The sequence below is a fragment of the Phyllostomus hastatus genome, unplaced genomic scaffold, assembly GCF_019186645.2.
Source record: "Phyllostomus hastatus isolate PE091 unplaced genomic scaffold, TTU_PhHast_1.1 phas_contig_471, whole genome shotgun sequence".
Lineage (NCBI taxonomy): Eukaryota > Metazoa > Chordata > Mammalia > Chiroptera > Phyllostomidae > Phyllostomus > Phyllostomus hastatus.
Genome location: NW_025333887.1, coordinates 281,716 through 302,865, shown reverse-complemented (window position 1 = coordinate 302,865; position 21,150 = coordinate 281,716). Strand labels below are relative to the sequence as shown.

The 21,150-nt window shown below is 53.0% G+C and overlaps 1 protein-coding gene across 7 annotated transcripts in view; it reads right to left on the bottom strand.

Annotated features, from left to right (window-relative positions):
• Positions 1-21,150, bottom strand: part of ATP2B3 (ATPase plasma membrane Ca2+ transporting 3) — a 48,358-nt gene that overhangs the window by 4,295 nt on the left and 22,913 nt on the right. For 2 of the 7 annotated variants that reach the window (XM_045845475.1, XM_045845480.1), the window contains 7 exons: positions 20,958-21,064; positions 19,747-19,938; positions 17,939-18,152; positions 16,030-16,241; positions 14,875-14,982; positions 12,992-13,174; positions 7,612-7,698 (listed from right to left, as the gene is read on the bottom strand). In XM_045845475.1, coding sequence (XP_045701431.1) covers positions 7,612-7,698; positions 12,992-13,174; positions 14,875-14,982; positions 16,030-16,241; positions 17,939-18,152; positions 19,747-19,938; positions 20,958-21,064 — 1,103 coding nt within the window. Of the gene's footprint in view, positions 1-7,544; positions 7,699-8,019; positions 8,087-12,991; positions 13,175-14,874; positions 14,983-16,029; positions 16,242-17,938; positions 18,153-19,746; positions 19,939-20,957; positions 21,065-21,150 lie in introns of those variants that run through there. The other 5 variants (XM_045845483.1, XM_045845481.1, XM_045845478.1 and 2 more) reach the window with 5 other exon arrangements.

Here is a 21,150-nt window from a genome sequence, read left to right as displayed (position 1 = left end):
CCTCATCTAGTTTTCCTGTCCCAGTGCAGGGCTCCAGCTGAACTTCAGAGGCACCTGAACACCTGACACAATGCCATACATCAGTGTGTCCTGTGGCCCCCTAGTTCCCAACTTCTTCACAGTGATGCCCTCCCCACCTCTGCTTCTTCTGCCATGTCTACTGGGCCCCTGGAGGCCCCCCAGGATCCACAACCCCTGAGGGCAGAGATTTCACCTGCTTGGTCCCTCTATCTTTTCCAGGATCCTACCTGTGTGGCAGACGTCTTTGGGGTCCCTTCTCTCTGACTGCTCAGTCAGGCCCTGCCCTCCCCCACCTTCTAGTGGGAACTCCAAACATTCAAGGAGGATAATTCAAAAGCAAAAGAGGTGTGAAAAGCACTGTCCACTAAAGATGACTCCTAAGGTTATGGTCAAGGCATCTGGGGAGGCCAAGGAGGATCAAGTTGGGCTAGGGCTGGGGCTGGGAGACTCTCCTGTAGCTTTCTGTCTTACCCTGACTAAGACCTAATGTGCCACCATGCCCCCATTTCTTCCTTTACTGCCTGGGTGCCTACCCTGGCCCCTGCACCCATCTCTCTCTCCCTTCTCTAGGTTACTGCTTTGTCCCATCCTGAAACAGACCCTCTCTTGGTGCCAAAGTGCTCTCTAGCTGCTAGGAACAGCCTGAGGAATGCTGTTGGTACTCATGGCTTCCATTTTAATTCATTCTGTTCTCTTCTGCCCCTGTTTCCTGGGGACCCCCTCAGTGGGCACTTCAGTGCTCCCCATACCTCACCCCTACTTTCTGGCTGGACTTGGGTCTTCAGGTCCTCCTTCTTCCTCTCCTTATCTCTTGTGTCCAGGGGCCCCAGGGCTTGTATTTGGGCCTTTTCTCTCTTTTTATTCACATCCACAAATTTCCTAGGTGCTCCTATCTGCCAATACCAGCTCTCTGCTCACCACTCCCACATCTCCATCTCCAGAACTCTGCTTGCCTCTTCCACTTCGCCTTCCTCCTCCCACGCCTCCTCCTTGTTCTTCCTGCTGCTGCCCCTAACCTCTGCAGTCTATTCTCAGCATGACAGCCTGCACAATGCATTTGAACAGAAGCCAGAGCATGCTACACCCTCCACTGGTCCAAACCCTTCAATAGCTGTGTCTCAAAAGAAAACCCCAAGTCCTGACAGGGCCTGCCTCAGGCCATTCTCTTCCTCTTTTGCTCTCTTCAGCCTATGCCTCCTGGCTCTTCCCCAAGCATGCCAGGCACACTTCTGCCTCAGAGCCTTTACACTGGGGGTTCCCTTTGCTGGGAAGTCTCTTCCACAGTGAGCCTCATGGCTCCACCTTACCTCCTTCCTTGTTTAGAATAGAAACCCACCCATGTCCTTCAGCACCCCTTAGCTCTTCTGCTTCATTTTCTCCCTGATGTGGCTCACCTTCAAACACCCCACACCTCCCATTATTCTCATCTCTGTCTCCACTCTCTCTGGAACGTAAGGTTCCTGTGCACAGGAATCTGTCTGTGTGGTTCACTGATATCCCCAGTGCCTACCATGTCACCTGCACCCAGCAAGGGTTCGGTGGGTGGGGCCTGGCATATATCTGCTATGATGGCTTCACTAGACCAGCAGTTCTCTACCCACTTAACTTTAACTAGCCAGCCTGAGTCTCCCCCCAACCCCTGCCCCAAGACCATTACACCTGCCTTTTCCCCTGCCCTGGCCATTCTTCTGCCGGATCATCCCATGCCAACCTTTTCTCCATATTTGGAACTCAGTTCACACATCCAGCCTCTGAGAGGCTTTCTCAGACAACCTTTACCTAAAATAGTGTTCCTAACATTTCTCTTGCTCTGCTTTCTTCTCTTTGGAGGCTGGTGACCATCTGCACTTAGTGTAATCTTCCTTCTCTGCTTGTATTTGCTGCCTGCCCCCTGCCCCTTCATGTAAGCCCTGGTCTGCCCTCACCTGAACTGTAAGCTCCACTAGTGGGGGCAGTGGGTGATGCTCCAAACTCACGGGGCCACCCCAGGCACACCGAGCTGAAGCAAAAGGATGCTTGTGTTAGACTCTGCAGTGGGACCCAACTATTGCTGGATGGTTGGGGCTCAAGCAGAGGAGGTGAAGGTCATGGCTGAAAGTGGATGTGCCTGCTTTTGTTCTGACCTTCAGTCACCTGAGTTTGCAGTACAGGTTGGGGTGGGGTTGAGAAGGGATGTGAAAGCAGGGATGCAAGCCAAGGACTGAGGGAACACCCACCCCATTAGAGGAATTCAAAAAGGGAATGAAAAGAAAAGAAGAGGAGAGAAAAATAAAAGCAAAGGCTCCTGAACAAAGATGACAACAGTAACAACAGAAACTGTGCCTGACACCTGGCTTTCCCCACCTTGGGCTGCGGGAGAAGCAGGCTCCAGGGATTGTCACACTTTCTGCCCTCTGCTCCTGTCTCATTGCTGAGGCTCACAGAATTCTTCTGACTCCTGCCCTGCCCTTCTGCCACTCCCTGAAAGCCCCTACACACTTAATGAATGTGTCTGTCTCTGTACCAACCACCAATACAGAACCTTCTGCAAGAAGAAGGAACCTGTCACCTCCCTTGGCATCTGGGCTTTGGATTTAGACAAAATTCTGGATACAGCAGCCAGGGAAATCCATGTTTGCCAGGAACGTCAGAGTTCCCAGGTCCCAAAATCTCCCTGCAGGTATGAAGGTGAACCATGACTTGAAAGCAACACAAAAAGGTATGGGGTGACGTACCCACACTTGAAGGGACAGTGAAGGGAAGGCTCCCTTTCTTCACCATGGGATTAGGAAATAAGAAAATGCCAACTCTAGAGCTGGCCCTTTCACTGAGGAATTGAACCCAACCAAATTAAAGACACAGCTTTTGTATGCTGGCAAGGCAAAATACCAGTCAGTGGATGGTGAGTTTTGTGCACATTTCTTCATCCTGTGTGCACACATGTGTGGCCAGGGCTGGGAGAGCCCAGATTCATGCTGCCAATAATGAACAGGATGCCAAACTGAGCTGACACAGGCATGGTGAGTCCCAGGCTTTTCATGGGTCAACCTTGCCTCTTGTCCTGGACATGTTCAGATGCAAGGCTTCAAATAAGTCTCCTGAGCTCCCTGGGCCTTGGCTCCCAGCCTTGGTAGTCAGCCTAGAAGTGCCTACTGGGGAGGACTCAGAGCAGAGGTTTCAGGGTCTTCCCTAGGCAGTAAGCTGCCATGTGCTTTAGAAATTTCCTGGAAAACCCTTCCCTGTGGTTGTAGGAAGGCTAGGAAAGGGCAGAGCTGATGCTGTTCCTAGTGTGGAGACAGTATGCACAACATGAAACAGCTGAGAAAAAATGCAAATACATGATTCTCTGAAACCCAAGTGGGGAGACTTGGCTCTAAATCAATGAACTTCCTGAGAAAGGAGCAAATAAGACTGTTTTTACTTTGCAAAGCTTCTTCCTCTGTGGGACTGTCTCAATGACAGGAGCTGCTGCCTTGCGAATGAGTGAAGAGCATGTTCCAGCAGGGTGTGTCCCAGGAAATCATGGGAGCTCACCTGGCTTGGCTTTGCCAAGTTGGACAGAAGGTTGCAAAAACCAATTAAAATAAAGCAAGTGCCACGATCTGATGCCAGCATGGTTAATCAGAACTAAGTAGCCTTGAGGGAGCCCTTCTGGCCACATCTTACCAAATTTGCCACAGGCCCCTGTCCCTTCTGCTGGGCTGGGTCAGGAGCCCTCTCATGAACCACTGTCACAGTAAACATTCGAGTATTGCGGCCCAGCGTTGCTTCAGGAAGGGCTGGGCCAGGCTCAGCTGCCTGTTGGAATGGGAGGGCCATTGGGGTAAGTTGGTGGGGAACAGGCTTTGGGTGTGGCAGTGGAAGGGCTGGAGTATGTCTGTGTGTGCCAGCTCACACCTGGAGGCAGCCATCCAGCACCCTGGACTTTGCTGCTCATCTCTGGCCACACCCTGGGGGATCCTGATACTCAGCTGAGGAATGTGATTGGGGCAGAAATGTCAGGGCAGGGGAGACTGACATACCAAGAGGGGATAGGATTTTGTACACCTTTGGTTTCAAAAAGACTGAAAATGGTTAATAAAGAATGCTGTTTCCCAAGCTACTCATATGGACTGGCCTGAAAGTTGCAGCTGGGGTCCCGTGAAATGAGATGGTAGCCATGAAAGGGAAGGTGCCACACCCTGGACTGGGAATGAAATGGCCATGATGGGGAGTGGCTACCAGGCCAGGCAGGGTGGAGAAATGGGTGAGCAAGTGGTGAGGAGGTGCCCAAGGCCATCCTGGACCTGGGAGATAATTGTGTGAGACCAAAAGAGTAGGGACTGTGTTGGGATTCCTGAGTCCCGAATGGGCAAAGATGCATGTGTGCCTGTAGGTGTGGGATGCCTGGGGGATCACAGGTTGGCTACAAAGGGTGGGCAGGGGTGGATGTGGACACACTGAGTCCCAAGACCCACATCCTCTCTGGCTTCCCCTGGTCACCCCTCTGGGGAGTGCTCCTCTCCCTGTGGCTCCAAGGACATTCTCTAGACACTTCCTGCATTGGTGCTATGCTCTTGGGCTAGTGTTGACAAGCAAGGTCACATATTACTGTGGCCCTCAGGCTCCTTGTCCACACTCTTGCATTGGGCCTTCCACCTGAGAGCCTGAGGTTCTCACTGGAAGTGGTGCCAGCCCAGAGGCTGGGGCGTGCTGGAGAGACTTGTCCCAGCATGTGGGATAAGTGCAGACTGGCTGGGAGGTGGGCAAGGAAGAGGTAGGTTTTCCTTATGTGACCTTGTGACCCACGACTACTGCACCTCCTAAAATGCTGCCTCTTGGCTAGGCTGGGAACTCTGTTGAGGCCAGCACCCTGCTTTCTTTCTGGCAAATTCCAAGAGAGGGTGAAGGCCTGGAGCTAGCCCCGATTCTGCTAGGCCTTCCTCTGAGGAGGGTGCTGGGTCTGGTGATTTCTTGGGGTCCTTGCAGCTCAGACTGGGGAGTTGGTTCAGAATTCCAAACCAATCTGCCATACGGTGATGATGATAGGAAGCAGTCAGGGTCGGTGGCTTCCAGAAGCAGGTGTGTCCCCCGGTGTTGTCTGGTCCTCCAACCAGCATGTTTCTCTACAGCAGGGTCCTTACTGAGTTGCCACCACTTAACTGGGATGAGCCTTTTAGGCCAACCCTTGTGGGGACATCAGGACTCCGTTGCTGTCACACTGGCACCCTCCTTAGACACCAGGTGCCCAAGCTCTCACTGGGGCCTTCCCACCTGCTCCTTGCCCAGTAGCACATGGTGTGGAAGGGACAGCAACTCTTCTTGTGCTCACATGGTAGTTGGTCCCCCTGGAGTAGCTCATGACCAGTAGGAGAGGGCACTGCTGGAATACTGGAAATGGGAAGGTGGGGTGGGGTGGGGATGGGGAATAGGTGGTTACAGAAGGAAGGAAGGTACCAGGAGCTGAGGAAGAGAGGAGAGAGAGAGAGGCAGACCCCAGAGAGAAAGCTGGAGGAATTCAGAGGGAGCTATGAACCAGCAGGCCTCACTAGGAGCACAGAGGGGAGGCCTGGGCTGACTCAGGAGTGGGGAAAGGCCAGAGCTATGGAGAAAGCCTGAGGGGTGTGTGCAGTGGGGTCTGTGTTGGCTGCTTTCCTCTCAAGTCAACAGAAAGGCAGCTGGACAGAGGCAGAAGGTGCAGAGAGAGATGGCAAAGAAACATGTGGAAGAAGTCAAGGGGGAGGGAGGGACAGGAGCAGGTCAGCATGTGCCCCTCATGTAGACCCACACCCCCTTTTGTCCCCACATTCCCAGGAAGGAAGGTGCTGCTGTCCAGCCAAGGCTTGGCTGAGGCACTCCTAGGAGGCTGTGCGCCATGTCTGCTCTTAACTGACTGTGGCTGAGCCTCCTGTAGACCTCTCTGGGTGGATTGGTGGCAAGGTCCCTCTGGGACAAGGCCAGAGCATTCCAATTCACCTGTGACATCTGGCAGCCAATAGTTGTGGCCCAGGTGGAAAGCCCAGTGAGTATGAGAGGGAGATGGAGGTGGCTGTGCCCTGTGGTTTGGAGAAGGGGTGTGTATGTGTGTGTGCACATGCACACTGTTTCCGAAGGGGGCAAGGTGGCCCGGCAGGGACTGGTGCGGCTCACATCCCTTCCTTAAAGGGCAGAGTGGCCTGAAATGACAGCTTTAGCAAGAGGAGGGACGCCCCCCACTGGGACCTCTCACCAGTTCCTAAAAAAAAGAAGAAAAGAAAAGGAAAAGGACAAGACAAGACAAAAGAAAAAAGGAAAAGAGATGAAATCAAGCAAAAGAAAATCCCAGGGTCTGGTGGGGGAAACAGCGTGGTTAATGACTCCCGTCTGTGGGGAAGTAGTGTGTTCTCGGAGGTGAGAGCTCCCGGGTCTCACTGGAAGGAAAGGAAAGAGGTAGCATCGAACCATCCTGGCAGGGGCTGTGGGCTCATACTCGAAGGTTTACTGTTTGGTTTTTGAAATCTCAAGTTTGTTATAAGAAGCAGGCTGCCCTGGGTGGGAGCAGGGGGGCCACGCCATTCCCTGGGCTGGGGGCTTCTGTAGTCTAGTGGCTTGCCCTTTGTCTTTGTGAAAAGATGTAATTAGGGATGTTTCTATCTCTTTAGGACAGCCCCTGGTTCTCTTTCAAATGTGATGGACATGGCATGAACTTTTCATTGGAACATATAGAAGGGAATTCATATCTCCCAGTTTCTCAAAGGAAGGAAGAGAAAGGGTGGACTAGATTGGGTTAAGACCTTCCAATGCTGAGGCCTGTTTGAAAAGAGTGAAGGTGTTTTGGGAACACATGGAAATGTAGTAGAGTGCAGGCTTGGAGCATGAGGAAGGCTCCAGCTCATGGTATCTCGGACATCTCTAACACCCGGTGGGGTTCAGGACAAGGTCATATGGGACAGGTAGCACCTGAGCAGGAGCAGCTGACCACCACCAACCCCACCTGGGAACATGTGACAGTGGCTTCCTGAAGCTCACATCAGGTCTTGTGCCTTTGGAAACCACCTCAAGGAGAGTTCTGGAAGCTGACACTTTAGTCCCTAATAGGTGGGGTGGATTCTTCTGCTGCAAATAATGCCAAAAAGGCACTTGCCTTCCCCTCCAGCCCTGGAAGGTGGACCTAAGCCTGCTTGCCTCCCTTTCACTGCCCCACCAAACATCGACCAAGGTCCCACCCTGACACCAGACACCACCAGAAGCAGCCAAAGTTCATGAAGAACCATCGGCAAGTGCAGACAAGTTCAAGAAAAGAAAACCAATGACAAAAGGAGCACTAAATGAAAACCAAAAAACCAAACAAATAAAAGGACAGAAGGTCCAGCAGTGCCATGGATTCAGTACATTTCTAAGAGAATATGGCTTTGGAGAGATACACCGTCTGAGTGGGAAGGACTGGACAGGGCAATAAAGAAAGAACGGAAAAGCCACGGTGAGCGGAGGATGCAAGACTGGAAAAAAGAGAAGGAAGAGTTGGGGAGGCTTTTTTTCTCCCCCAGAGATGCCATTTATGAGAGAAAAGGGGACTCAAGACTCACTCCCAGCGGCACTGGTGGGATTGGCAGCAGAGAGAATTACGTGAGTAGGGGTAGAAAGATTGGTTACGTCATGGAGCTGGCTGAGGACTGAAGACCGCCGGCGCACGGCACCCTGAAATGAACCGCTTCTCTTGAAGGTACTCACTACCTCCATCTGTGGGAGAGAAAATGAGATAAAGTTTGGCTTGCACTGTTGTCCTGGCTACTGCACAGGGGTGGGGCTGGGCAAGGACAAGGACCACACTGGGCACATATTGTGACAGCAAAGCCTCATCTAGGTTACCCAGCTCCCTGGCAAGGCCATGGCCATGGCCCAGGCTGGCCTCTGTGTCATCCACCAAGAGAGGTTTTGCTGAGCAAAATAATTAGCGCTCAGAAGACTGGGAGGGTGGGTAGTTAGTAACCAGGTACACTGCAAACACTGAGTCATTTGCATTCACAGTAAGCTCATGGCAAGCCACTCGTCAATAAATACCTGTGTCTGGCAATACTTTTTATCCTAGGTCAGTGGTTTTCAACCCTTTTTTTCCGCCCCAACAAACCTGAGGGATATGACATGCTTCTATTAGAAATAAGGCTCCCTGTGGCAGCACTCCCTGATTACACAGCAGGGGGACAGGAGCCCTTCCTTGGGCACGTCCTTCATTTACATGATGCCTCACCTTGCCAACCTGCTTTGCCCCGCTGGGAGATGGGGTCATCACTCTCCTTCTACTGCTCATTCAAGTGATTGAAGGGCACTCAGGGGAAACCTCAGTGGAAGAATGGATTTAAAAAGAGGGGGAGGGAGCCACAGGCATGATGAGAGGGAAAGCAGAGAGCCTAGACTCTGGGGAACAGACTTGGCTTTTTGCTTTGTCCTCACCCTTTAAGTTTCCTAGGAGTCAAAAGGGAAGTGGGTCTTTGGAAAATGAGAACCATGTGGGTGAACTTGCTGGGAGTTGCTGTGTCTTTGGACTTCCTGACCCAGCCTTGGACTGGTATGGAGGCCTAGGGGCGTATCAGACCCAGGTGTGGGGTTCCAAGGAATTGCATCTGAGTGGCCACAGTGAATGCCCTGCCATTGAGACCATGTGCCTAGATTCTGGGAGGCCAGCCCAGTGTGGCACACTTTTGGCCATGTCTTTGGGAACGTCCTCGGTACGGGAGTGGGGGGCAATATTTGGTGTCTTAGAAGGCGGATCTGGTTTCTGGAAAGTGCTCTGTAGTTCATTGGATGATGTGAACAGCAAAGCAAGTATGCATTTCTGGAGCCCAGAGCTTACTGTGTACCTGCTTTGGGCTCAGGACCTGCCCCACCCTCAAGCCCCGCAGTGGCTATGAGGTGGCTACCAGGTTCAGCGGGGTATCTGACATAGGGCCAGGTTTCTTGGAAGAAGGCAGTGTGAGCGCTCAGACTGTCCCTACCCCAACCACAATGAGTATGTCTGTCATTCAACCCTTGGGCACACTACAGAAAAAGCTTATTGTCATGTATTCAGCTGCTGAGGTCCCCTTCTGCCCAGCACATTCCCTCCCTTGATCAGGGGAACCTCATGACCAGGACTGACACCTGTGAGGAAGGCATACTGTCTCTTTGGGAGGGAGCGTGTCTTCTCCTTACAATGGGCAGATGTTCCTGAGGCTATGGAGATAGGTCTGTCTCAAGAGGGGACTCTTACTGTGGCAAAGGTGATGAGGGAAGGGAAACATGCCCTTACTGCCTCTGACTTGGCCTCTCCATGTGGCCTCCTGATGGATTGATGGCATCAGTCAAAATACCGCAGAACTTTCACCCATCCTCCACTCCTGGAAACCCAGTTGCTGCTGAAGCTTCTCATTGCTTTATAATAGAATGTGAAATACACTGTGTCATGAATGCTCTGAAAAGTTCCATGTTCTGGGTTTCAAGGACTGTGTTTTTTTTTTTAAATTATGGAATGGGATCCTAATGATCTGATGCATTTATAAGTTAGTATGAAATAATTTTGAGAGCAAGTAGCAGGTTAGAAATGCCTTCACTTAGCAACATAAAAAGTTGTGCTGGCCTCTGAAATCTGGGGAGCAATTTTGTGGTTCACAAAATCTGGAAATCTAGGGCCAACTTCCTAGACAAATGTTTCTCTTAGCTTGGGGTGTACCTACAACCTGGGGGGATTTATTTCTTATTTTCAAGCAGGTATTTTGAATAACAAAGAACACTGTTAAAAAGTGAGCTAAAGTACCAGTTGGTTCAGCATTGTTGAGAAGAGTGGCAAATCTGATGTGACAAAGCCAAGATCTTATGCAGGAATGAGTAGCTCGATGGAGAGAGTGTGGAGTGCACCAGACGATCAGGGGATGGAGACTTGGATGTCAGCAGGCCTATACTGTCACTGGGTGACTTTGGTTAAGTCCCTTCTCTCTGAGCCCATTTCCTCTTGTGTAAAGGAGGGACCTGACTGGCAAATGTCTGTATGGACACTGGCAGTTTGAACAACCTGGAAATCTAAGACTTCAACTGCAGGGACCCGCGCTCTAGTAGCCTGGCAGCAGTGGCAGGCCCAAGGGCCCATAGGCACAAAGAAGACACACAGGTGGTCAGGACACTACTGACCTCCCCTGAGATGCTTCAGATCAGGGCAGGGTTGCTGCCTCAGCTGCTAGAAAAGCTAGGCTCACCATCTTTGATTCACTGATGAAAGCAAAAAGGCTGACCAGGGGCACAAGGTGCTGCTGCGCTCCCGCCTACCTCTACCCCTCCCAAAGCTCAAACCAGTTTCAGGCTCTGCATGACAGACAGACAAGAGCCCATCTGGGCCAGGCCAGGGTGGATAGGGGCTCACAGTTGAGTGGCTAGAAGGCAATGAGGAGACCTAGACATCTGGCTACGAAGGCTACTCCCATTATTCTACCAGGCACTCAGTGTTCTGCTAGACCTATGACATTCTTCCCTGGCCACATGGGCTTAAGTGCTCGGCACACCAAGAGAAATGAGCTGGAGTCCTGGCCTGCTTCTCCACTGCAGAAGTCCCTTGGACCCCCGGGGAGCTCCTTAAACATGGAGTTCTTTTTGCCCCCACACCCAGCCCTAAAGGATTCCAAGCTCTTGGGGGTGGTCCTGGACTCTGTAGCTTTGGAAAGTTCCCTGGGGTATTCTGCTCCTCACTGATTTCAGCACCCTGGGCTGGGTTCACAGATGGCTGGTCATGGGGAGAAATAACTGCCATAGCTGTGTGTGCCAATGGTCCACGGTGGTGGAAGGGAGTGGACTCTGAGAAGGCTTCACAAGGAAGTGGCCTTTGAGTGGGCTGCTGCAGGATGAGGAGGGGCCCCAAGGGGACATGGCGGGATCTGGGGAGGCCTGGAGTCCAGACAGTGGCCAGCATGGAGGCACAGTGAAGCAGGTAAGCAGGGTGCATATCTGGAAAGGCAGCAGGGATTACAGGGGCACAGGGTGCATGGGGTGACACCAAGGGGCAGGGGCTTGCAGGGCACTGTCTGGACCCTGGACTTCACCCTTAGGACAGGGAGAGGGGCTACACAAGCAAAGGTATGGGGAGTGGTTTGGGAGGGGCTGAGATGACCAAAGGCTGGCAGAGCAAGCAGGAGGCTGAGAGCTCGAGGACAGAGTTGAGCCTGGAACCTGGGGAAGAGAAGAGGGGTGCCTGAGGCTGAGCCCCATGAGCCCCCCCAGGGACTGTGCAGCAGCCATGTGCACTGGGAGGTAGCATTAGACTTGGGGTAGTACAGGCAAGGCTGCCAAGGAAGGGTGCTTTGGGTACGTTTCATGGAAGATTCTTTGGGATGAGTCTGTGGCACTGTGTGACAGGCTGGAGGGCAGATATCAGGGAGAGATGTGTCTCAGTTCCTGCCCCAGACCCAGGTGCCCAAGGCAGGAAGTTACCTAAATAAACTTGAGAAGGGCCAGATGGTATCCTTCTTTCTGGTAGGACCCTCAGGGGGAGAAGCAATTGGAGCTAGGTCAGGAGCCATGGGGCTGGGGGTCCTCGGGTAGAGGTGAAGCAGCAGGAAGCATAGCAAGAGCAGGGGCTGGCTAAGCTGAGAGGAGGTTCAGAGGCCCAGGGTGGCAGTAGGACTAAGGACTTGCATTCGAGGAGGCAGAGCTGAGCTGGTGAGCCATGCTAATGCACCAGGCGTGTAGGGAGACTGGAAGAGGGTTTGAGATGTCTCTGGGGTTCTGGAGTCACTAGTCAGGAGCTGGGGAGCTGGGAGGAGGTGAGCTGGGGGCTACAGGGCCTATGATCTGGGCCGAACCTGGTGTGTGTACTGTGAGTCATCTTGGTGTGAATGTGGCACTCTGGGGTTCTTGGCTGAGCAAAGGAAGAGCTGGTCAGTGGTGGGCACCAGGAACTGGCCAAGAAGACCAGCATCCATGGAGCCTAGTGGGGCAGGTTGGCAGGGGCTGAAGGAGAAGCTGAATGAAAGGGGGCTGCAGGTGACTCAAGAGGGCTGAGTGCTAAGGGCTGAGGGTCAGGTAGGATCCCCCATAGGTGGGGCAGCTCTCAGCCACTTCTCCTTCTTTCCCCATTGGGTCCAATGCCCCTGGGTCCATGGGATTTTGAACACATGAGGGTCATGGCAGCGTAGACCGATGTCTCAGCAGGAGGCTGCGGTGCCAGGCAGGAACAGAGAGTAAGGTGGAGAGGGGACAGCAAGTCACCAGGGAGAGCAGGGATGACAGTACTTCCAGGAGGGCTCTGGGAAAAGCTTCAAAGCAGGAAGGAAGGAGGGACAGCCTGATCCTGAGAACCATAAGGATGCCTTGCAGACCTTGACATGAACCTCTGGGATGCTGAGGGCAGAGGCTAGGCTGCGATGGGATCACAAGTGAGTGTGTGGGAATACCATGGAGAGACAGCAAGTATGGAACATTCTGGCAAGAAGGCTGGCTGGGAAGAGTTGGGAGCAGAGAGCAGGGTGGGCTCTGCCAGGTAGGCTCCCGTGAAGCCTTGGCAAATGGCCATGGCTGGGCAATCATTGTGGCTGCGTGACTTCATAGAGGACTGTGGCCCTGGGATGTGTAGAGTGGTATGAACCAATGAATGGTGAGCTTGCCAAGGGCAACTTGAAATGGGCATCTAGGTCATCCTGTGAATGTCTCTTTTCTGTGACCTAGGGCAGTTTCTTCTAAATACAGGGAGGCCCAGCAGCTCCTCATAGCCCCCAGAGAGACAGCCACTGGTCACAGCACACACCTGTAGCTGATACCTGTTCTCACTATGGGGAGGGCCACCTGCGCTCTGAGGGAGGGGGAGGTGAGGGACAGGCCATCTCAGTGCCACAACTGCTGATGAGTACATCTGTGGATGGCATAGGGACACTAGCAACTGCCCTTATGATCGTGGCTGTGATACCTAAGGGTTTCCCTGTCAGTCTCAGGCTCACCTCACCCACTCCGCCTCTTGTTTGCTTGCCACCCTCTTGAGGCAGAAAAGCCAGAGTAAGCTAGTGGCATGGCAGCTTACCTGTGTCTGGATCCGGTTGAGTCCCCGGAACCAGAGGATCTGGCCTCTGCGGAGCTCCCGCTCGGCATGGTCAATCTCTTCTTCCCCCTCGGCCAGCTCCTCGTCGGTCATCTCGTCCTTCCCGGGCCCATGCCCTGCTTCCTTCAGGCACTTGAGCTGGCTGGTGGGAATGGTGGCGATGACCTGAGGGGTCAGAGGTGAGGGACAACAGGCAGAGGTGGTCATCAGAGCAGTGCTGGGCTCTTCAGTGTGGGAGCTCTGCTGGGGCCCAGAGGGGACCCAGACTGCTCATCTCCCTCTGACAATGTCTGAGGCCGATGTCCGTGTCTCCCCATACTTGGGGACATTCCTTCCTTGTCCCTGAGGCTACATGCCTGGGCCACTTTTGCCTCCTGCCAAATCCATTCTTCAGAGGGAGAGCCAGCCTTTTTCCTCTGGAGGGCTTTGTTTCCCCTGTTTAACCAAAGAGAGCAGACCCAGAATAGTCCCTGGGGAGCTGAGTGTGGAGTATTTCCCAGAAAGGAAGCAGTGATATGGCTGGATGCCAGGGCCATAGGCCGGGAAGTGCAGGTGGGCTTGCAGCATGCCAGTATGCATGCCTATGGCTCCTCCTTGTTGTCCCTCAGCCACCCAGAGAGCCAGAGGAGCATGTGATGCAACCTTCTCACATAGTGTGTGAACTAAGGGATTTGCCTTACCAGAGGGAGCTCTGGACTCGGCCCCCAGTCCTTGGGAGTGGACCTCTAGGGCCCTGGTAGTCCTGCCTAATGAGAATGTCTTGGTTTGCTGGGCCAAGGGTCCTGCCAGGTGGTCTGTGCCGACAGATTGCTTTCTGCTGGGGGCTTGGATTGAACATATGTGCTTGACCTGCAGGGGCTGGAGACTGAGTGGCTGAGGTCAGCCATGTGGCTGCTCCAGGCCTGCAGGACCGACTCCCAGTAAAGTCCCTGGGCACCACTGCTCAGGGGAGCTGCCCTGGTGGCAGCCCTCCGTGCATGTTGTCACACATCATTGCTGAGATACTGTGCTGTCTGCATGATTCCACTGGCGGGGGACCTGGAAGCTCGCTCCTGGTCTCTCCTGGACCTGCCCTGTGTATGCTTGATCTTGGACTTCCAGCTTCTAGAGCTGTTCAAGAATACCCTGTGCTGTTTAAGCCATCCAGTCTGTGGTATTTGCTGTGGCAGCCTGAGGTGAGCAACACAGGGCAAGGTGGTTCCTGGACCCAGCACCCTACACCAGTGTTCTAGGTCTCAGGGAATATGCTTTCACAGGCCTGGGCCAGATCCTCCTGTGCTCTGAGCTGCCCCAGCACCCAGGATCCTTCTTCCTGACTTCACCCCCAGGAGCTATGAGCTCCCCTCTGCGCATGGCTTTAACTACAGCCCACAGAGCTTGAGATGTCAGAGTTTCACTTTCCATCAGCTCAAAGTATTTCCTCATTTCTCTGGAGATTTTTCTCTTTGCTTGTGGAGGATTTAGCAAGATGTTGGTTGTTTTCAAATTTGTGGGGATTTTCCCAGGCATCTAGTTTTAAGGGGTGATTTTCAGGTCCTAGCATCAAAAGAGGAGTGACGGGTGGTTTTGTCAAGGCCCTGTGACATCGCAGCCATGGCCCTTTGCCTTCTCTCTGATGACATTGTCACTTGTGGTCTTGCACCTGAGTCATGGCCTGTCCCAGGTCTGAGTCCTGCTGAGTGTGCCACCCACCAGAATATGCTGCAGGTTTTCCCAGGCTTGGGCTCTGAGGCTCTGGTGCAGGGAGCTGGGGCACAGGTCCCTGGGCCTCCTATGATTCCCTGGCCTTGTGCTCAGCACCAGCACTGTTGCAGAGCAGACAGAAAGGGGGCCAGACTATGAAAGCTGATGAGGCAGACACTCACCTGTCCCCAGACCAGCTCCCCAACGCCAACAAACAGGCACCAGAGCCACTGCTCCGTGGACAGGGGGGAGCAGCTGAATGGTTTTCCACCAAACTGGACGATGACAATCTGCAGGAGAGGGGTGGGAGGGAGGCGGGTCTAGCCGACACACCTACTGATACCACCCCCCTCCTCCAGCACTCAGGGCCCATCCTGCCATCCAGGCTGGCCCTGCCGCCCTGCTCAGAGACTCAGAGGGGCTGTTGGTTTTCCCAGGCAGATGGGCTTAGCAGATGAGCCACATTTCCAGCTTCTGTAAACTGGATGCTTAACATCCACCCTGAGTGCATATACTGGACACATCTTGCTCTGAATACCCTGGTGACATGTCTGAGCCACCTTGCCTGAGCCTCCTGCTTCCTCATTGCCTCCTCCTTGTGAGGAAGCCTCCACCCAGTGGCGAGTTTTTTAAATACAGACCAACTGCCTCCACTACTAGGCTGTCACACTTCAGGCCACTGTCCCCAATCCTATTCACCCAGGGCCAGGTTCCAGATAACCAGGAACAGCCCTCTGCCCCAGAACCCTGAAATCACTCACGTGAGCCAATCCTTAGCCTGCTCACCCTGTGTCACAGTTCCTCCCTTAGGAACTGCAGTAAAGGCTATTTCTTGTCCACAGTTCCCTGTTCCCCCTCAGCCTCCTGACTGACCCAGGTGCTTTCCTGGCAGTCCCCCATGGTGTGACAGACCCCCTCCTCTGAGAACTGTGAGGAACAAAGTATTTGGGCCTGTTGGCCTCACTATACATCACATTTTTGGTTAGTATACCCTCTGTTCAAATACTCAGCCCCCTCTGGAGAGCTGACTGGCCAGCCTGTCCACAGCACTGTGGCAGGCAAAGGTCTGTGTGTCAGCACTGGTGACAAGCGCATCTCCAAAGGAAACTTGTGGAGTTATGGTAGCTTCCCACCAATGAATCCCATGTTAGAAACAGCAGCGGCAGACCCAGAGGGACCTGTAAGGAGATCAGGGCTGAGAAGGCCTGCTGAGCCCCTCTGGATAGTAGCAGGTGGACCCAGGGTCTGGCTTGCTTTGATTCATTCAGAGGCCACCAGCAGGGGACATGGTTGCCTGCTCCCCCACCTTTTTCAGGAATGAAGCCACTTCTCCTTACCTGGATTGCAAAGGTGCCGAGGACGATGGTGCAGAAGATGGGGTTGCCAAAGATGCCATGGAAGACATTGCGCTCGCCATGGATCTTTCGGGCATTGATCTCATTGAAAAGCTGCATCATGACGAAGGTGTTGAAGATGATGGTGTAGTGCTCCGAGGGTGGTGAATGCAAGGGCGCATTCCTCCCACTGTCGATGTCGAAGAAAAGCTCTCCTGCAAGTCAAGGGGCACGTGAGGGGACAGGGCCCCAAGCCAGGCACAGCCCTGACCCCTCTGTGAGACAACTGTAAGGGGGGAGTAAGGAGTCCCTCACCCCATGGGGTGACAGCCAAGGTGAGAGGCTGGCACTGAAACCAGAACCACAAGGGCAGGGATGGAGTTGAGACAGACACCTGGCACATCTTTTCTCATTTGCCTGCTGGGTCAAGTGGGGGGTGGGTTGGGAAGGAGTCACAGGGCTGCAGGCTGCAGGGCAGCCCAGCCTTCCTCTGCCCTGCCTCTAGGACACAGGCAGCAAGCACAAGGCCCACGGGCCAAATCCTGCCCTCTGCCTTATTTTATTGGCCTGGCACCTTGTTTCTACCCAGCGGCAGTGTTGAGCTCTCGCTTAACAGTTAAGGAATAGTTACATTTATACAGTCCTAAAATTACATTCAGCCCTTTGAGGGCAACTGCGAGGCTGATGTGGCCCCCGGTGAAAATGAGTTTAATACCCCTGCCCTAGGACAAGGCAGCCAGCCTAGGTTCTCGGGCAGGCCACGAGAGGCTTCTGCTCCTAATAAATGAGAGAAAGGTCCCCCAGAGGACCTCTAGATGCTGATCTTTGGGTCCCCCTGACTATGAGTCCTGCACACCGAGCTTTGAATCTGCCCCTAGAAATATGTGCTAAAAACTGAGCCTCACCACGCTCTGGAGTACTGTGATGGTGACCCAGGCCACCCCATGGTTTAGGATCGCAGATACATGGAGAGCACTCTGGCATAAAGGAAACAGGTCACAGACAGACAAACCACCAAACGCACCCCATATATAAATAAAGAAATCTGCTCAGTGGAGCCCGCCTGACACAGAAGAAAACTTGGAGGAGGACTGGACAGCTGACACTGGCACCAGGCTTCCAAGGAGCAGGCAGTGTGCTGGAGGGCTTGATGCCTTCCATATCTGGGCTGCAGGCACAGCCAGTGGCTGGGGACCCCATGGCTTTCACCCTGCGCAACCTCAATGCAGACACTCTCCATCAGTCCTTCCCTCTGCTGACCACACTCCTGCCTGTGCCTTCTCTCCCCTCCCCTGCCCTCTCCTTCCTTCGTGTTTTCTGACCCTCTCTTGCCCCTTCCCTCCTCTCCTCCTTCTCCACACCCCTGTCCCTCCTCCCCTTCCCTCCTCCACCCCCCGTCCTGCTCTCCCTCTTCCTCCTTATCCTTCCTTTCTTTACTTCTTCTTTCCCTCTTCTCCCTCCTCCTCTCCTCTGCCCCCCAGCTTCCCTTCTTTGCTACCCTTCCTCTATCTCCTTTCCTTCTCCCTCCTATCCCTTCCTCCTTTCCTCTGTCCCTCTTCCTCTCCCCCTTCCCTCCTGTTCCTCCTCCTCCCACAGCTTCCAGCAGAGTGCTCTGGTCATTGTCCCCTGGAGAAATAGTCATGGGGTAAGTGGACAGATGGGTGAATGATCTGGGTCTGGGTGTATGATGAGAAATGCCACCAGCTCTATGGAGCAGTGAACAGTTTCTCAGCTGCCCAGGGGCCAGTGACACCTAAGTGGGGCATACACAGAGAGGAATGACTGGAAGTGAGGGCTGAAGGGACCTCAGTGCAAATTGGGTCCCTGGGTGCTCATCTGTGCCTTCCACCAGCACACAGGGTTGGAGCTGGAGAGGTCAGTAACAGAGCAGTGTGCCTTTGAGCCAACCTACCCACGAACAGCAGTGTGAAGATGATTGTGAGCTGATAGACCGCATGGCCTAGGATGTTCTTCATCATGGTTCGGGAGATCAGGGGCTTGTCTCGGCCATATGGCTTCCGCAGCAGCAGCGACTCAGTGGGTGGCTCTGTCGCCAGGGCCAGAGAGGCAAATGTGTCCATAATCAAGTTCACCCACAACATCTGCACGGCTTTGAGAGGAGAGTCCTGTGGAGAGGAGGCAGTTACCCCAAGGTGGGGCTGGGAACCCCACCGGCACCCAACCCCAGGGAAGAAAATCAGCTCAGGATCAATGTCACTGCAATTTCATTTCATCAAAAATGCAGCAAACCCAATCTTCCCATAAAATGTTTTCTTAAGGTTAGCAGAGAAATTTTCACCGGGCTTTCTGATTTCTGCTTTTAAAATGTTGCCAGTTTGCCTCCTCTCAACTGGTGGCAATGATCTAGATTCTAGAAGGTGTGCTCCAAATTGTTAGCAGGTTGATAGTTGCCCCAGACTGTGAAAGAGCCTGACTAATGGGGTGGTCTCCTGGTCTCCCACATCCAAGGGGCAGGAAGAGGTAGAAACTCTGCACTGGACCTTCTTTCTCCTCATCATCTCTGAGTTTGTTGGTTAAAAATAAAACTCACAGAAGCCAGACACCAAGGACCACATACTGCATGATTCCATTCTTATGAAACTTCCAGAACTGACAGATCCACAGAGAGAGAAAGCAGGTGAATGGGTGCCAGGGGCTGAGGAAGGGGAGAGTGGGGAGTGATTACTTAGTGGGTATAGAGGTGATAAAAAAGTTCTGAAACTAGATAAAGGTGATGATTGCACAATATTTTGAATGTACTAAAAACACTGAATTGTACTTTTAAATGGTTACATTGGCTATTAGGCTGCAGTTTATGTTATACAAATTTTATCTCAATAAAAAACCTTTGAGAGGGATACAAATTCTGGACACTCATTAATGGGAAGAATTGGACTATTGATAAAGGTGGAAAGACTCCTTCAAAGGTGAAATATGGAGTTCCCAGAGGACCTAGCACTTCCACTGGTAGGTCTAGACCCAGGAGAACTGAAAAGGTCAGTCTACAGAAAGCCTCATTCATGCATGTGCACAGCAGCATTATTCAGAATAGCCAAATGATGAAACCAATCCAAATGCCCATGGATGGAGGAACAGATACACAACATGCACTGCAGCCACACAATGAAACATTATTCCACCATCAAAAGGGACGATGCACTGATCCAGGCTATATAACACGGATGGACCTTGAAAACGTTGTGCTAAGTAAAATGAGCCAGACACAAACAACCACATATTGTTCAATTCCATTTATATGAAACATCCAGAATAGGTAAGTCTGTAGAGACAGAAAGTAGATTGGTGGGTGCCAAGGGCTGGGGAGGGGGGCATGGGGAGTACCTGGTAATGGGTATGGGATTTCCTTTTGGGATGATGGAAATATTTGGGAACTAGGCAGAGTAATGGCACAATACTATAAATGTACCAAGTACCACTGAATTGTACACTCTGAATGGTGAATTTTTTGGTATGTGAATTTTATCACAGTAAAAAAAATCGGCAAAGAAAACACCTGACTCTCCCAACTGGGTCCACAGGTGGGGGCTATTCAGCCTGCACACTCCTGCCAGAGGGTTCCCCTGGGATTTCTCTGTGCACTGGGGTCCAGATGTATGGGGCAGGTGGGGCCTTGGAAACCAGCTGCCTCCTACAGGCCACATGGGTTGTGGGAGGGAGAGCCCAGGGTCCTTTTTGAGCAAGGTAGTCCCCAGTGCCCACCTGAGTAATGCAGGCGCCTGTGAAGGCCACGATCACAGCCACCACATTGACCGTCAGCTGGAATTGCAGGAACTTGGAGATGCTGTCATAGACGTTGCGGCCCCACATGACTGCCTTGACGATGCTGGTGAAGTTGTCATCAGTCAGGATGATGTCCGAGGCCTCCTTGGCCACGTCTGTGCCTGCAATGCCCTGGGGGGCACACACACAGTGTCCATGGGCCCATTCCCTTCCTCCCTTCAACAACCCAGCCCACTTGGCTGACTCCTTCCTTTCCTTCTAAATGGGGCTCCCCACCAGCTGCGAACAGCTCTCATTTCATCCAACACATCCTTGTACTATGAATGGCAGATCGTCTCTCAGCTTTGTTCATAAGCAAAGAGGGTGCTGCTGCTGCATAGCCCAAAACAGGTCTTTTGTCCAGTTTTAGCATGCTAGAAAAGCTATATAAGGAGCCCAAGTCCTGGGCAGGGAAACTGTTGGTAGAGTGAGGACATGCCATCCTGGCCCACGCAAGTGTTTGGAGGACCCCCATCCTTGCTTCTTGAAGGCTCTGATGCAGGAATAGCTTTGGTTCTTCTAGCACCCAGTGGCTGGGTCTTGGTCCTCTTCTGGGTCTGTCTCGGCATCTGGGAAGGAGTGGCCCATGCCCCCAGTGCCTGCCTGTGGCGGGCTGCACTGAATGTCGCACAATGAGGGGCACACCCTCTCAGTAGGGTAGAGGGAGGGGCTTGCTGGATTTTTTCCCTGCAGAAGGCCATCATGCCAGGGCCAGCCTCTTGGGCAGCGCCAACCAGGTCACCCTGCTCAGTGTGGTCAGGGCTTTACAGAAAGAACTAGCTCCATATAAGCAATAAAAGGGAAGCACAGAGGCAAGGCTTGCTTGGGGATTCTGCTGATTGCACTTAGGATAGAGGTCCACTTAGAGCAGACTGAGAGTGAGAGAGGCAGGTGAACAACTGACAAGCCTCCTCCCCACCAAGCCCCTCAGCACTGCAGCCAGTCCCCACTGTTCCCTCAGGCACTATCACACCAAATACCTTTAAACAAATCATGTGTGTTTCTTGACTGGCAAGGCTTGCAGAGGCCCAAGTGGCCAGGATGTGAGAGAAAGAAATTCAGACACTTTAAGGTTCCTGCATAAAGTGAATGTCCTAGAGATATAAGGCCCTGCCAGGCATGGTGGGTCAGGCTGGCATCGGGTAGCTTACCATGGCGAAGCCCACATCTGCCTTTTTGAGGGCTGGCCCATCATTCGTGCCATCCCCAGTCACGGCCACCACCTGCCGCTGCTCGCCAGTGGTGCTGTCAATGATCCCTGAAACACAGTGGGGACATGTGTGACCAGCCGGGGGGTGGTGGGGGTGGGGGTGGGGGTGGTCGGGTCTAGAAACACTTCAGGAT